This window comes from Esox lucius, chromosome 16 (assembly GCF_011004845.1).
Source record: "Esox lucius isolate fEsoLuc1 chromosome 16, fEsoLuc1.pri, whole genome shotgun sequence".
Classification (NCBI taxonomy): domain Eukaryota; kingdom Metazoa; phylum Chordata; class Actinopteri; order Esociformes; family Esocidae; genus Esox; species Esox lucius.
This window is the reverse complement of record NC_047584.1, coordinates 22,386,434-22,404,174: the sequence shown is the minus strand read 5'-3', so window position 1 is coordinate 22,404,174 and position 17,741 is coordinate 22,386,434. Positions and strand designations below refer to the sequence as shown.

Here is a 17,741-nt window from a genome sequence, read left to right as displayed (position 1 = left end):
CCAGTTATAAGAGGGTGTGCACACTAATGCAACCAGGTTATTGTAAGGTTTTTATTTAAAATGTTTCCCCCTCGAAAGATTTCAGTTTGTTTTTCAATTGAATTGTTTACATTCTAGGTCACTTTAAAGGTGGAAAAGGTTCTGACATTATTTATCTTTGTCTCATTCTTTTACATCTTAAAAACCTTCTATTTTAAAAGGGGTGTGTAGACTTTTTATATCCACTGTATGTCTTTGGATGCCGTTAGGGTTTCGTACACTAGCAAACCTCTTGTTAATTATGGTGGGTCAAACAACTCAATATAAAAAAAATTTATACATGGGTTAAACAAGGCTTTTACTGTATAGCCCTCAGTTGGGCTGTCATCTGTACGCAATCTGTTGTGCCAGTAATTCACATTAATCTAATACCCCCTGTGTCTTTTAATTTCAAAAGGAAGCCTTTATCTCACCCCTGGAGCACAGATGTCAATAGATTTGGCCAATGGTGTCTCTTTGTCCAGGCAGTATTTGCTTCACCCTGAGTGTTTTTCAGGCAGAAATTTGGTCAGCCCCAAGTGTTTTGCACAGCTGGAATTGTTGGTTGTTAATTGTGTGTTGCCAAAACCGGCAGGCACTTCGTTTTAGTTGCGCTGGTTAGTTTAAAAAGAAACAGTAGCAAATTCAACAGATGTTTTTAATCTTTGTCCTGGTAAGCCATCCTGCATTGAGCTGTGGTGTTGTCAGCGGCAGAATATTTTGCTTGGTGTTGTACACCACTAGTCCAGTAAACCATAAGCTAGCATTCATACATTGTGGAGATAGGTTAACATGTTTTTCCCAGAAGATTAGCACACCACTAGTTCTTAAATTCATGACTTTTGATTGCTGATCGGTGGGACCAGTGACAACAATTGAGAATACCCAGCTACATTGATTGACGTACCGCCTGTGAGTCCTCAAATAAATATGTCAGATGTGAAAAATTGCATGAAGAAATGAAGCATTTCTCTTTGCAGGTTATATGCACATGGTGGATGTTCAGTTCGTGACAGGGTGTTTTTTATGTATACGAACAAATAGATTGGGGAGTCATCTGTTCTTTTTATCTGGAGTCATATTCTGTAATCTTTTAGAGGCCCGATTCAACCTCTCCTCTGGATTTATCGAAATGCCAAGCATGGCTGCCATACACGGTAGTATTTGCCTTTTTTGGCTTGAAGTATGAAAGATGATTTAAACTCCTCTGGCTATATTAACATATACAGCTCTGGAAAAAAGTTGAGTAGGAAAGTTTTGAGTGAGGAACAGAAGTATTCAATTTGCAGTGGTCTTTTAATTTTAACCCTTCTGTTCCTCACTCAAAACCTTCCTTTTCAACATTTTTGGAAAGGAAAGAAAAAGGTGCAGTGGTCTCTTAATTCTTTCCGGAGCTGTGTGTCATGTTGGTCACAGCCATCACGTTCAACAATATGCTTCATATAAGAAACTTTTGACATTAAAAATATTTTTCTAAGCTTTTATTTTATTCAGCAGGGAAAAACTGAGAAATATTAAATATAATAAAATATAATAGAACAGATGTTTTCATCTATTTCCTAGTGTTTAATAACTGGACTGCTGGTTAGTTAAATGGATGGCTGCAGGATAAATGGTTGGTTAATCAGATAGATCTTCTGGATTTAGGGTGGGCACACTTGGCAGCAACTGCCAGTCCCCTGGACTGTTCTGGGGACATCCGCTTTTCTGCACTGAACACAGTGAAAAACAGGATGGGTAGCTGTGAGGTTGTGGGCTGGATGCGGTTGAAGTTGCATCGTGGCTTACCTGGGGACAGAGTTGAGCAACGGAACATTGAGCTTGGAGGTTGAAAGAAAGACAACTTAATATGCAACTCAGGTAGAATGCTGATCCCCTCAACTGGAGTTTTGGTTCTACCAGGAGGACCTGACATTGGAGATCTGGTTGTTTTTCTGCTCTTCCACATTGACAACAGTCAGAAGCGGGATGGGCAGCTGTGCGGTCGTGAGCATCCTATTGGTCAAGTCAAAATAAACAGACATCGGTTTGACACAATTATTCCACACGCAATAGTACACAAAAACCAATCCATGTATTCATGCTAGATCTGAGGGCTGTACTAGAAACAAAGTTCTACCTTCTCAGATTTATCTTAAGGGTTATCAAGTAAAGTCAGGTTGAAAACTCTGATCCACTTCTTTTCTTAGCTCTCTAGGTAGAACATTGCCTCCAGTTAATCAGAACTATTCCTAGGGATTTTTTGTGTTTTGTTAACATAATGTAAAACATTTAACCCGTTTCCCAATTTTTTCCATTTGCTGATTTAATTCCAGACATCCAGCAGCTACAATTTTGAGTCTCTGAAATAGAACTGCTCAGTACTTAACTTGTGGATGTTAATTGTTTTCAACTTGCCTCTAGCATCAATATTTGCTCTGATCCCAATCCAAGATGTGTCATCACTTAGTGTTTATGGAGGTGGTGGAACTCATATAGATTAGCCTTGAAATTACACCTGAGCCTGGTACAACAAAGCGTTTGCCTTTCACCATACACACACACACACACACACACACACACACACACACACAAGGGGGGCAGGTGCTTTCTCGGCCCTTCTCTCTAAAAGAACACTCAATGGTACAGATAAAAAAAAAGACGTGCTCCCCCACCACTTTCTTTCACCTGTCGGTACTGCCCTCACACACACCTGACCCTTAGGTTGTAATTCTAAGATGTTATTAAGTACTCCCAATAGATTAACACATCCTTATGACTTGTCCCTCAACCTCTGGCCCAAAACATCTTCTTGTATGTCACATCTGAAAAGTGGTCTCTGGGCCTTTGAGAATCACCTAACTCACAGGAAAAAAAACATGACACAAGTAACAGATCCCTGGACCTACCTCTGCCCATAATGTGTGTTCTGTGTTGACCAGTTTTAGGTCAGTGTTCTTTTTCCTCTGTACTTGTTAACTCTGTGATTTGGGGAGGGCAATCAGATCCTAGATCATTCCCCAGAGGAACCTTTACTCTGAGCTGTACTAGTCATGAACCTTTGCTAACATTATAAGACACAAGCACCATAATCCCATCATATTATTTTCCCTGTCTGGTGATTTCACTGGCCATGCAAAACACTCAATATGTCTATGATACACCTAATATCTTGCTCCCACAAATTTAAATTGTCCTACTCATAATATGATTATATTCTTATTTTTGGTCTGCTTGTTTTTTAAGTTTTTAAGTTTCTACTGAAAACTTGTAGAGGGTCTCATTGTTGAAAGTCTAACTGAATGACTACAGCTTGCCTAATGCGCAAAGATAAGTAACCATGAATGTTCCTGTTTTGTCTTTTATGTGAGTCAGCGCAAGAGAGATAATGCAAGAGAGATAATGCACTCCCAGGTTTTAGAAGGTGGGTACAGAGAACATGGTGTTAGGTAACCTTTGGTGAGCAATTTCACACCCCGCTCCATTTGATTTGGTATTGTCAACTATCATCAGAGTGGAGAGCTGACAGGGAGGATATAAGGGAGATATAGAATGAGGTGTGCTGAAAACAAGGAATCCCATAATGCACCACAGGAGAATGAAACAGATAATGTAATTTCTCGCAAACCTCAAGTAACACAGCATAAACACATTCTTAAATGACAAGCTCAAACAGCTGACCACAAACATTTTTGTACTTGGAAGCTTTATCAAGCTCTTAATAGAAACAGTGAAGGAGAAACTAATTAGAATTAATTCAACTGAATCATATACAAACTTGTCCAGAAAACTCCAGCAAAGGAGTTATGAGTTTCCAAACACAGGGGGTTTATGTGGCAAATTGTCACCATTTTCCATGAAGTAGGCAGGAGCACAGTCAATTTCTATCTTGATTAAGGAAGCGTGGTAAGAAATACAATCTTGAAGCTCGCAGACTCACAGCCTTGAACACATTGACAATGGCCGACAAAGACAAGGCAGAATTGTGGTTTTGCATTTCAGTTAATGTACTAGCAAGACTCACTCCCAGGCTCCAGACTGGATGATGAAACACACACAGAAGAGAAGCTGGAGTTTAAATATCAAACCACTGGCTAAGGTCAGCCCAACAAACAGTTGGAAAAACATACAATATCAAAGTTAAACCTGCTTAGGGAAATTAGTTATAATTTCAGAATAAACATGTACCCAGACTCTTTTTTTGAGGACTAGACTTTTGCCTATTCAAACTTGTAAAACGTAGACAAAAATCTAATTGGTGTCTGATTGGTCGTAACTTTTAATCGATCTCAGTGGACCAGTATCATTTTGACATATGACAAGTATTTGGCAGCCGTTAGTTGTGTATCTTTGTTTTTAGACATACACTTTTTATAGCGTAGAACCCCCTGTTATCGGCATATCCAACAGCATTTTTAAACTATATCTTCTTGTATTGAATAATTATTTGATCAAGTCATCAATGTTTTGTGATTATTAGTGACATAAAAATGTTAGCTGGCATGTCATTAATTATCATTTCTGAACTTTCTGAGGAAATATAATTATTTTCAGGTAGTTGGTTAGCAATGTGGCTGACCAAAATATATTAGACTCCCGATTATCGACCAACTTACTATTTCATTTAATTACATTATAATTCCTTTTTATTTGTATTACAAATGACTGATCATAGTTTTCTCTGAAGTGTCTAATAGAAAGTTTTAGCTACCTTTCATGACTTCCAGTAAAGAAAAAAAAAGACTGATCACTTTGATATCACATCATTACTGGTCTGTCGAATTTCACGATTTGCAACTTGTCTAATACAATTTCCATATATTATTATTTTTTTTATCCAAAATTATAATTTTTACCTCTGTACTTTTCTATAAAAATAGTGACGGGCAAGCTGAAGGGGTATTATTTTTGCCAAAACGTACCTTTGTCGCCGGGCCACATAAGCGGAGCCGGCAAAGAAGAGTGAATGTCTCTTACAGAGTGACTGAGTGACTGAGTGACTACCCTTTCTTAAATAGCGTAGTGGTTAGTGACACAGTCTCTCACGCAGGGGACTAGTGTTCGAGCCTCAAGGCCATCAAAACAAATAATGATTTAGGATTTGTTCAGGATAGACAAAGACTTTGCTAGCCAGAACCTATGTTATAGTAAGCCTAAAATAAAATTGTTGATGTTTTATTCAGGATATATAAACACCTCGCAGGCCACAACCTTCAGAAGCTACTTTATAGAAATCCTAAAATAAAATAGTTTACAGATATTCCTATTATTTCTGTTGGATTTTTGAAGTTGATTAGTTTTTGTGCCATGAAATGAAATAGCACAAAACAAATTATGCGTTAGGATAGGTTCAGGATAGACAGAAACTTCACTGGATACTACAATCAGTAGCTACGTTATAGTAAGCCTAAAATAAAACTGTTTACGGTTATATTGCAACTATTTCTGGCGGATTTCTGAAGTACGTGTCCGTGCATGCTTTTTGGGGTAATACAGCCTAGATTTCAAAAGTCAGTTATTGTCACCTATTCTGATAGTTATTATATCAATGTCTTTCCCGAATGAAAAAAATACGAGCATTGTTGTGCCATGAAATGAAATAGCTTTGGCAGTGTAAAGTTCATCTTCAGTCTCGCTAGCAATTGCTCAACTCTCATGAGTATTCCAAGTAGTAAGTTAGTAGATACTAGTAAGCTAGTCAGATATCCTGAGAAATTGAAGATTTCGGCAGTGGAGCTAAGATGCTGATGTATTTCCATAGAGAATCATAACATTGCTGGCATGGGATGGATCCTTCTTACAGATTTCTTTACATAAACATATTTCAATATTTAGCATGCAACCCAAACAGCATACTATTCCCCATGTAGTGCACATATTTTGACCAGATAGCTTTGTTGAAAGGTAGTGCACCAAATAGGGAAATAGGGTGCCATTTGAAACCCAGTCCAGGTAAATTGACACATTTTCTGGAGGTTGTTTAGAAAGATGTTTTGTGTTGGGGAGTTTTTTATTTTTTTATTTCATAACCTATGGCCCCTTCTCATCACAACAACTCTCAATGGATTTAGGATAGTTGATCTTGGCATGATCTTTGCATGCTTTCTTCATAGTGATCCATATCTAGTGGTTCTGCTTTATTTCCACACTGCTTTTCCAACCAGGAAGTCACATGGGTCAAGGCATTTGACAACAGACATACCTGACAACCTCAGTTAATGTGTAAAGAACCTGAGTTGTCCGAGGGAGTTGCTAGAGCATGATGAGACCAGGCCATCCCTACTTATTCCTTTCCCTGCACCCTGGGTGATGCTGCTCAATCTGAATTGCCCGTGGGCTTCGCAGGCACTCATCAGCTAGTGGCTTGGTTAAGGCTTGTAGAAAGACTGTGGTGGTCAGCTTGGTGCCAGGAAAGAGTGCCTCAGACTGCCGGGCCTCCTCATTCAACAGGCTTCAAATTACATCCTTAATTTAATCCCCACAAATTATTTTAAGCATCTGACAGCTTTTAGACCAGTGTCTGCTCAGCGTTCTTAGTCAGTACAGTCACAGCAGCCAGGCATTGGTTATTCTTCTAGCCTTGTGGTTGTTGGCTATGTGTGTCTATCTGTTATCATTCCTTGCAAATGACTTCCCCCCAGAAATGTAGAATTGAATAGGAAAAACATGTATACCATTAGATTTTCACAAAATGGGGCTAAGGGTAAGGAATAAACAAACCAAAACCAACATGAAATCAAGATACCTAGATATAAAAACAACAAAAAGAAACGACAAAAAGAAAAACATTTATTACACACATCATTTCTATGTATTTTCAAAAGCTGTTGCAGTAAAGTAATATTACCATCTAGCAGTACAACACATTTACTATTCTAAACATTGTGAATTTACTGGTACTGATCATTGACTATACAGTTTCCCAGGTAACAGGAGTAATTTATTTCTCTGAATACTGATTAGTTGTTTTGAAGAGATATGAGAGGTAAAGCAAATGTCGTCTATGTTGAGTTAATTATGTTCCATTGAATAGAACTACAGAATAAGGAGGAAAAGAGAATGATGTAAACAGGGTATTTATTGTAAAAAGTTTGGAATCAACCAAAACAAAAACAAGCGGGCTGATTAAATAAAATAAGACCAATAAGGAAATTATTTAATTATTGTCTTCATAGAGTGAGTAAGTCCAGTTTAAAATACAAATATTTTTGGTAGAATAACTGAACAAAGAAAAACATTAGACAAAGGCCAACACAAATAGCAATTCCAGTAAGAAAGGTAATTATACTTAAGTTAGTCCATGGAATAAGGGAAAAGAGAATATGTCCGGGTATGAAGGTATCCACAAGTCTGCAACAGAGACTGTTAGGACTCTAGGAAGTTAAATAGCGTCAATGCTAGGGAATACATAGAGAAGTAAGCAATACGACTCAGTTATCCCCACAACCTCTAAGAGAGCGGCTATTGTGCACCTCACAGTATACCTTGTACTGAGGTGGCCAGTGGCTTCTTCACACTAGTTACACACAGTCTGACTATAACTCTAGTTCAGCTTGTAACACAGAGAAGCGTATGTGACTCCGGAAGGATTCCTTAGTTCCTTCCTGTTGTTTCATCGGACAACTTCCTGCCTGAGGCTGACCGGCTTGTTTTCACCACCCGGATCATCCAAGCTGGCCTTGCTTTAACAGCAGAGACATGTGTGCGGTTAGCAGCAACAGGTGTGTGCAATTGTTCCCTGGCCGGGGTCGACAGCAAGGCAAGGCTTCTCCACAGGGTCCTTAGAGAACCTCACTCCCCACCTCAGACATGAATCATGCTGACTTCATTACAGATGCTCCTACTAAATCCGTTATTCTATCTGGTTTTAATGACATTAATTATCTCTGGCCTGCGCAGAGGCAGCTGATGAGCGTTGTAGTATGACAGGCGGCCGGCAAGGCACGCAGTGAGAGATTGAAGTTGACTGGCCTCCTGACTCAAGCGTCCTGCTACTTAGCAGAGTAGCCTCTGTTTTTTATTCCATCTGCAGGTCTGGAAGACAACCCTGTAATGTTGCTCCTCAAACAGTCTCGTCTGCCCCAGGACAAACCAGTAAGTGGTCTAGACCACGGGTGTCCAACTCATTCCATGTAGGGCATTGGTTTTCGCTCCTGCCTAATGAAGATGAGTAATTAGTGAGGAACACCCTACTTCAGTGGTTGTCAGTGTCTTCATTCAAATGGCACCAGGCCCTCAATTGAATGTGTTTGATCCGACTAAGTTCATGCATGTAGGTTTCTGTTGGTCTTTTAAATGTACATGTGTTTTACAATCTATATAAGGTTTCATGACAACAGTGTTTAGCTTTTTTTTCATCACAAAAATCAATCAAGTGTCCACCTTACTGGTACTTCTATTGTTCTTGCTACAGTAAAGTACTGTAAATGTTAGCTACAGAGACAGTAAATCACTGTTATTAACTGGGATTCCAGTTTCCAAAGGTTAATTGGTTCTTGTATGTTTCTCATCTTGGACTTTATTACTAGTTAACTGGATAACCCATTTTGAGTATGCAGCTGCCATTCCTTTGCAAAGATATGTATTAAAAGGTATATGTATTCGCTTTGATTGATGCAGTAATGATGTGTGTACTGTACAATGAGTGATGAAACAAATAGATTATTTATTTCTACATTTAGGAAAACAGACTTGTGTTGTTTATCGTTTCATGGTGTCCGTGTGCTGTAGTGTGGAATGCCATACCAAAGAATCAGAAGCCAAAAGCATGAAGTTGAGTAATAGTCTGGACAAAATGCCTTGAGGTGATTTATGAGGCTTTTATATCACGCGAGACTTGACTTACTGATTGGCTAATGCCATTGTTTATGGGTTTCCTTGTCTTGGATTGATATGACCGCTAATGTTGAAGTTGGAGATTGGTTGCCATCTGTTTTCGTGCTCGTGCGGTTGACAATGAATTGACAGCAGACATGTCTTGTCGATGTTTTCATAGGATGTATGAAATCACAACCTTTATTAAACATTGGTTTCATGCCAGTGATCCCCTGCACAGCATTATTAAATCAAAAGGTCTCTGTATGTATAATTCCTGGGATTTTAGCTGGACGTTTTTCTGCTGTGTCAGTTACATTCACAGATGCTTTAGAGATGGTTTACCTTCTCATGGCGTTGTACACATGATTTAGTACAAAGAGACATTCATTCTACCACCGTCCCCCCAAAAAAGGCATGTTGTTCTTTGTTGTGGTCTCGGATCCATTCATCATCTGCTTTTGAATTTGTATATAGTATAATATACCGTATAGGCTATAGAAACCTTAAGTAATCCAGCGAAAACATTACATCCCTTTGAAATATAAAGTAGACACACAGAAATGCCTATTGTCAAGCATGATGTGTTTGTGGTCATGACAGGTTTACAGATCAGAGGATCATTGTGTATAACACTATCATCATTGTAACACGCAGAGACACAATACACACACATGCAGACAGACAGAGATGCAAATCGACACGCACACATTCAGAGAACCACAGAGATGCAGGGACACCGAGAGCAGTAAAGAAAAAGCCTATTCTTTTCTCCCCTCTTGGGTGTATAATGTAGGTTATTTTAGGTGTATTGTAAGGTTAACTGAGAGCTCTGGGTGGAGCAGAAAATAAATATCCAGCTGTGTGTTTTATCAGGTAAGCAGCACAGTTTAGTGGGGCAGGATGCTATGATAAACACTCTGAATGCCGGCTTACATCTTCCTGGAAGAATTCCCTGTGGAATCGTCTCTCACTGAGCGCATGATAGTGTAGGTATGGCAGTTCTGTCAGTTCTTCAGCCCTGTTCACTTCTTCCATCCCCAATCCCCAGCCTCTGTCCCCAACCTCACCCCCATCCCCAGCCTCTGTCCCCAACCTCACCCCCATCCCCAACCTGTGTCCTGATCCTCACCCCAATCCCCAGCCTGTGTTCTGATCCTCACCCCAATCCCGAGCTTCTGTCCCCAACCTCACCCCCATCCCCAGCCTGTGTCCCCAACCTCACCCCCATCCCCAGCCTCTGTCCCCAACCTCACCCCCATCCCCAGTTTCTGTCCCCAACCTCACCCCAATCCCCAGCCTCTGTCCCCAACCTCACCCCAATCCCCAGCCTCTGTCCCCAACCTCACCCCTGTCGTAGGCACTCTCCCCAACCTCACCCCAATCCCCAGCCTCTTTCCCCAACCCCACCCCAATCCCCAGCCTCTTTCCCCAACCCCACCCCAATCCCCAGCCTCTTTCCCCAACCTCAACCCCATCCCCAGTCTGGGTCCCCAGCCCACTCCTCAAGTCATATTCCAGTTCTCATCCTACAGTATTACTCAGACCATCTCCAAAGCTCAAGCCCCAGAATTTGACTTCGAGATATTTCCCTCTTCCTCAACATACTACCTCCAGCCAGCCGGAATAACTGGCTCCACCCATGTACACCTACACCTACTCCCCCACCACCTACCCACATACACACATACACAATTTATTTAAGTCATAATGAGTTACTATCCACTCTCCTGTGCCACTCTTTTCTCTGCCTGTTACTCGATCATTGTGTATGCTATATGGTCCTGGTGCCAGGAATAGAAACCCTGTTTTCATTTTTCTATTTATCTGTTCTTTCTTCTCCACTCCTGTTTCCTTCTCCCTCTGTTTTTCTTTCTCTCCTTTCTCCCTCTCTTTCCATCTTTATTTTCATCTCCATCTCTCTGTCAACACTCTTTTCGTCTTGTTCTCTTCCTCCCTTGCTCTATCGCTCTCTCTCTTTCTCCCCATCTCCACAGGAAGTTCATGCCATAGCAACACGTTGCCTGGGTTGGTACGGACTCCATCGCTGATGATGCAGCCCACTCTGGATATGAAACCCTTTATGCCCTTTCATCAAGTAGACACATCCTCTGCTGTGGGTCTCTTCCCTAATTTTAATACGGTAAGAAATTGCTGCTTTCATCTCTTGTAAGTAATGCTTGCCTAAGCCAAATGTCCCCATAGAGCAGGAGTCTACCTATTTTTTTGGGAGTGTGAAGCAGATTAAAGTAGACATCCTGGAAAGGAAATGTGTTTCATTCTGTGTAAATTTAGTTCATTCTCAGGGTTGTTGTGCTTGGTTTTTTATTTCATTGACATAATCCTATGCTTAGAATTATCGGTGACTCAAAGAATCCTATAGATTCAAAAGGAACCCCTGTAGTTCCTTAAAGAATCACTGATAATAAACAGTTCATATTTGCTTATTCAATTAGTTGAGGAGTTCCTGGTAGATTATTTAATGGTTCATTGTAACCGCAGTTTCCCAGAGGATCTCTGGAGTGGAGTCGTGACATGGCATCTCACGAGGAAAACACATGTAACAATGACTGGGGATGTTGCAGGTAGAAATAGAATCGGACCTGAAAAATGGTAGCCAGGCTGTCTACTCCGAGTACAATTAGCTAGAGCCTTGCCTTGGGTCACAGCATCCTTTCAGGAACACTCTGCCTCACAGCACTGGCCTCCAGCTTAGACCTGGATTCAGACAGTACTCAAAATATTCAAGTACTCTATATGTGCTTATTTGAGTGTGGATTTTCCACCTATCCCTTAAGGATATCTTAAATGTCCAAACCCTGTCCACCTGGCACCCCTGACATGGCCAGAGCAAATGCTCAGTAGTATTTTAATGATGTTTAATCGTATTGGAATCCAGGTCTGGTCCAGCTTAGCTCAGCTAAGTCCAGGGTGTTTTTCTCAGGCTGAAGTTACGTCTTCTCCTGACGAAGTGGCTCCATTGCTGTCGCTGACCATTAAGTGTTAGGGCACTTTATGGCTTGATGTAGGTGGGAGGGATGTTGACTTTACATACTGTGACTGTAATGATGACACTTGTACATTCCTATGAGGTTCACAGTTTCTGGATGTAAACACCCTGAAATGAAAGCTGACAGTCTGCACATTAACCTTTTAGACTTTGTTTCAATGTACCGGAGTACACGGCAAAAACATGAAGAAAATGGTGTCACTGTCCAAATGTTTATAGACTTTATGTTCTATTAGTATGTAAAAGTATGTTAACCACCATGATTTAACATCTAAGAGGTCCTTCCATGAAATCTGATAATTGAGTAGTATATTCTTGCAAGCTTATATATTCTGGTAGCTGGAGATGGGGGATAACACAGTATCACATTTCATAATACATCAACAATAACCTGCACTCCAGATTGACTACTACAATGTTAATGTAACATTGAAATACAACAAATCCGAACATGTCTGCCATGAATATTCATTCTTTAACAATGTACAGTATATCATAGAAATGTATTGTTTTGGGTGGATTACCCATTTAATGTAGCTGGAATATTGAAACATATCACTCTTAGATGTTTTGAAACATCTGAAAAATGTGTGTTGTATTGCCAACTAATCAAATGTTGGGAGTGATATTCCTCCTTTGGTGTTGATTTGTTTTGCTACAGGCCATTTATTTAACAATATTATTGCATTTCAAATTCTGTCTTGTCCAGAACAAAATATATATATATATTTTTTTTTAAGATATTTCACTGCGATTCCCCAGTTATTGCAATTCCCCAATTATTCCCCAATCATTGCAAGTATTTCATAGGACGTTTTGCATATTACAGTACAAGTCTCTAAAGTGAGTATGAGGAGACTACAAATGAATGCATACTGATAGACGAACCAAAGTTTCAATGAAGAATATCTCTGACACTTGGAAACATTTTGTAGAAAATAAAAAAATGAAACATTAAATTAAGTACAGATGTCAATAAAATGATTTCATATGGCCGCACGTTTGAGTTCCTTTCACCAGTGCTGGTGGGTTTGTTAAGTATAGTGCTCCTTCCAGCAGCAGTAACTAGAGATTTTACAGCACACATTGTAGGTTACTTCTTTTGCCTCCCCCACTGAAGAGTTTGGAAATTGATCATGTCCTCAGTAAATGCCATTGTTTGGATGTTCATTATCAATTACGACTCCTGGCAAACCTGCCAACATATTTTAACACAAATATGCAAATGAATATAGACATGAACATTGTACAATACTCCTACAATATGAATATATCGAATAACCCACAGTCCGCTGACAACAGAGTTTTGTTGCAATGCAGGTAGTGCAAGAAGATTCCTCCCACATTTAAAATCCGATAAATCACAAAATACTTTGGCTATTATCATAAAACATACATTGTGAGCCACCTATTACATTAGATTTATTCTTACAAAATGACAGCTAAATATACTATAGGTACTAAAAGTCTGCAGTCAATAATGTAAGTCACTCTGGATTAGAGCGTTAGCACAAATGTGAATGTAAAAACTTTGGTAACGTTAAAAAAGTTATGGAAATGACTTGCATTAACATTTATTAAATATGTTTTCTTTTTTGGTTTTGTCAATTTCTCTTTTTGAGTCGGGAATTGGATACCAGTCATCAATCCTCTTATCCTCCAGTCTGTCATCTGCTTTCTTGAGGCCAAGTTTTGTTCCCTTTTACTGACAGCTTCTATATTAAGCCAAAGCTCTTTATGACGCCCATGTGGTGTTATCCTACTGTGTTGGCTTTTTGACTAGGTAAGCATGATATCTCAGGTAGATGACAAAGCGTTTCAACATTTCCCACAGTGTATTGACTAATGCCCAATGCGCTGTGACAAAACAGAGTTTGCTTATTGAGTGTTCATCTGAGGTTCTACCTTTAGTTTGTTTGTAAACAACCGGCAGACACCAGAAAACACCTGTGACCACGGTATGCTTCAAAGCCTCACTGTGACAACGTCAAGCCAAGCTCAATGCAGAGCTTTTGCCTATTCTGTCTTTTAGAAGTGTGACTAATGCCCTCAAGGTCCCCTCTTGGAGGTGTAACGGCACTAGCCTGGTGCCCCATTTGTTTCCGGTGTCTTGCCAACCACTGTAGTCATTGACACACTAAATGCAGGCTTAGCCATTGGTACTAAACTGCTGAGTGATCTGGGACCAGGCTTTGTCTGTACAGGCATCTAAGAGTTGCAAACTAAATGATACCCCAATCCTTGTATAGTTTAGTGTTGTTGACCAGGGCTAAATGAACCCTCGTCTAAAGGAGTGCACCAGGGAACAGTGTGCCATTTGATAAAGAAAATCATGTTTGGAGGGGTATTTTTCACAGAGCAAATGTGATCTTATTTATAATTCATGCACTGTATGCATCCATCAACTCAGCGTGAACAGTAACTAGGCTTCACACGCAAACACACACACAGACACACATGTTTGTTTTTCCATCCTTGTGGGGTTAAGGAATGTCCCTATTCCCTAACCCAAACTGTTGCCATAATCAGAAAATATGAACCTAACCTCAATAACCTAAACCTTTAACCTAAAATCAAACCAGCCCGACGCATAATCCTAATCTATTATCCCCTAAGCCAGAAATCGTATTTTCCCTTGCGAGAACCTGCTGAAGAACCTCGTGGAGACTGATTTGTCATGTTTTCTTTTTCTTTTCAGGTCTCCGTATGTTCACGTACTGTAGACCTGGATCACGCAGTGAATTAGCTCTGTAACTCAATACAGACAGTCTGTTCTTGGCGCCACGGGTATATTGATTCCATGCTAGTTAAAGTTTAAATAGAGGAACTGTATCAAGTGCTGCGTGCAGTTGTCTGATCCTACATCTGTTTGCAGTTGTCTGATCTGGACTGTCCTGACGACACCTTAAACATAGCAGTGACCATAAGGAGGTTGACAGGACAGTGGAAACGTATTTGTAACCATGCAGGTTTAGTGTGCCTACCACTTGCTGGATATTCAGATGAAGCCAGATGATCCTAGTTTGAGGAAAGGAGCTATAAAGTGTATACAAAATGAAAAATCAAAGCAATTAGCTGCTCCCGGGAGCATTTTTCACTCAGTTGTTAAATGAGGTGAATTTTAATGCCGTGAAACTTCAGGTGAGGGGGGAAGTTTTGCAATATAGCATCTTATTTCTGCATTGTCACAGTAGCAGAGTTCTGTAGTCACTGACTGTACTACTGTGTAATGCGAACGTACATCTGAGAATACAAGACGCTACCTGATGTCAGAAATCCACTGTGTGTCCTGGAATGCAGCACCTACTAATCTTGAATCCACAGTTACATGTAAGCAGCTCCTCATAATATAAAAGCCATGAAACACAATGTAAGCTACTGTATACAGGCTACTAAGAAGGACTCGTGAAAAAAATCACACAGAGTAATGTAAAAGAGACATATTTTATGACTTTTAATTTGCAAAGCTCTGTCTAACCTCCGAATTTCAATGGTTCGTGTGCACATGGAGAGAGACTTGTCAGCCGCAATGGAATTGTGTTTTTTGCTTTCCATTCATCATATTGTCAGATGCGTGTTGTAATAGGAAAAGTGGGCTGGTGAGTTCTGACACTAAGCCTGTCAACATGTTATTAATGTGTCACTGGTCCTGCTAGGGAATTGACGGCATTGTTAAGAGAGACAAGGAAGGATGGGGGTGAGTGAGGGAGTCTTCCCTTCATTTCTCCTGTACATCATCCTCCGTCTTCATTAACTAATGGATGGTAGCCAGGCAGTTAGTCAGGCATGTGAAACTGACCCCCTGAGTCCCTAGATGAGAAGCTAAATTGATTGATTTTTAACACACTGTATCTGCTTGTGTTTTGAACAGTTCCTATCTCAGTAAGTATAACCTTATAAAAGGTTATTTAATATTCTCCTCTGTAGTAAAATATTGAGGTCTTGACACACTATATGTTGCAGTTTATCTACCAAAAGTTAAGTAATTTTTTTTTATTGAGGACATAAATAAGTGACGACAAGGTATCATTTAAATTAACTGGAAAGGGACTGCCAATCTCACCCTGTCTGCCTGTCTGTAGCCCCATAGCGCTCTGCTTATCACTGAAATGTAATTAACAGTCACTGAAGTACAGCTTAAGTCGTGTCTCTATGCTTGTGCTGTTGTGGTGTTGAGTTGTGTTATGGTCTGGCACAATACAATTTTTTTGTATGTCTGTTTTTGAGAGAGTGGGAGAGAAATAGTCATTACATATTACAATATGGCACCATACTGTGTAAGCACCGTGCTTAATTAAATATATACTATTTTGCATTCTATCATATATGCATATACTATAATGGTATAGCGCCATTCGCAACAAAACAAATGGCATTATACATAATAAAAATATAGCACCACACAATAAGTACCACAGTAAACATACATAATTACCATACACAATATTGTTAGTAGTGTCTGTAAAACAACCATATGTCCAGTGTGGTTGTCGCCTATTTGATTCTTCTTCTTCCCTTTGTCTTTGACTTCCTTGACCAGAACCAAAAGTGTAATCACTAAGTCCTCTGCATTTGGGCCCTGTTTAAGTTTGTCTGGTCTGGAGGTTTAAGTGGTTGTCTGGTGTTGCTGATGCTTACTGTAATAGAATTAGGTCTGGATGGTGTGGGTGGGCCACCAGCCATGGCACTTATCCTGAAATGAAAAGCCTTCTTATTAGGTGAAGGAAAGAGAAGTGGCTGGTCTCTTACTGGCTATTATCCATCTGGCCTGGCTGTCACCCTTTAAAGGTTTGTTACAAATGGCACCCTATTCCCTAAAACAATACAAAGTGCACTTCTTTCCACCTTTATGCAGACCAGTAAAGTATTAAAGGATTGGGTTGCTGGGTGGTTCCTGCGGTTGTGTGACACAACGTCTGTTTAGAATGCTCATCAGCCATTCATGACTGTCTAATAAAAGGCGATATCCATGGGGAGTCATGCCACATATAGGCCTGGAAGAGAGGTGTGTAGAAGAGAGAGATGGGAAGAAATGAATGAGATAAAGAAGGGACGGATTGGTGAAATAAAAATGGAGAGACCAGGGTCGACTGTCCCAAGTATTAGTATTTTTTTCTCAAAATTCTGGAGCTGCAGAGAATGAAGGTTACTTTGAAGTGACCTTTTGTTACTCCTAAATCATCACTAACAATGTGACCTTCGATTATGCAGCTTTGCTGTTGTGTGGGTTTAGGTCTATACATTCGTTTCAGTTGTGCTCCTCCACTGAATTGGACTTTCCTTATTTCTGTTCAGGATTGTGTTTCTGTTTGCCAATGGGAGAGTCCACACAATTTAGCACACCGGCGTATTGAATACGTGGAATTAATTAATACTGTAAAACATATCTCCAGTAGGAAGTATTTGATACACTGCCGATTTTTCTCTTCAACTGTGAGTGACGGAATCTAAAACAAAAATCCAGAAAATCACATTGTATGATTTAAGTAATTAAATTGCATTTTATTCCATGACGTAAGTATTTGATACCTCAGAAAAGGAGAACGTAATATTTAGTACAGAAACCTTTGTTTGCAATTACAGAGATCATACGTTTCCTGTAGTTCTTGACCAGGTTTGCACACACTGCAGTAGGGATTTTGGCCAACTCCTTCATACAGACCTTCTCCAGATCCTTCGGGTTTTGGGGCTGTCGCTGGGCAATACAGACTTTCGGCTCCCTCCAAAAATGTTCTATTGGGTTCAGGTCTGTAGACTGGCTAGGCCACTGCAGGACCTTGAGATGCTTCTTACAGAGCCACTTCTTAGTTGCCCTGGCTGTGTGTTTCAGGTCGTTGTCTTGCTGGAAGACCCAGCCACAACCCATCTTCAATGCTCTTACTGAGGGAAGGAGGTTGTTGGCCAAGATCTTGCGATACAT

At 40.1% G+C, this 17,741-nt stretch overlaps 1 protein-coding gene across 5 annotated transcripts in view; it reads left to right on the top strand.

Moving 5' to 3' along the window:
- The window catches only part of znf385b (zinc finger protein 385B), a 107,814-nt gene that overhangs the window by 65,369 nt on the left and 24,704 nt on the right, over nucleotides 1–17,741 (top strand). For all 5 annotated transcript variants that reach the window (XM_020054560.2, XM_020054562.2, XM_020054561.2 and 2 more), the window contains one exon: nucleotides 10,809–10,954. In XM_020054560.2, coding sequence (XP_019910119.1) covers nucleotides 10,809–10,954 — 146 coding nt within the window. The remainder of the gene's footprint in view (nucleotides 1–10,808; nucleotides 10,955–17,741) is intronic.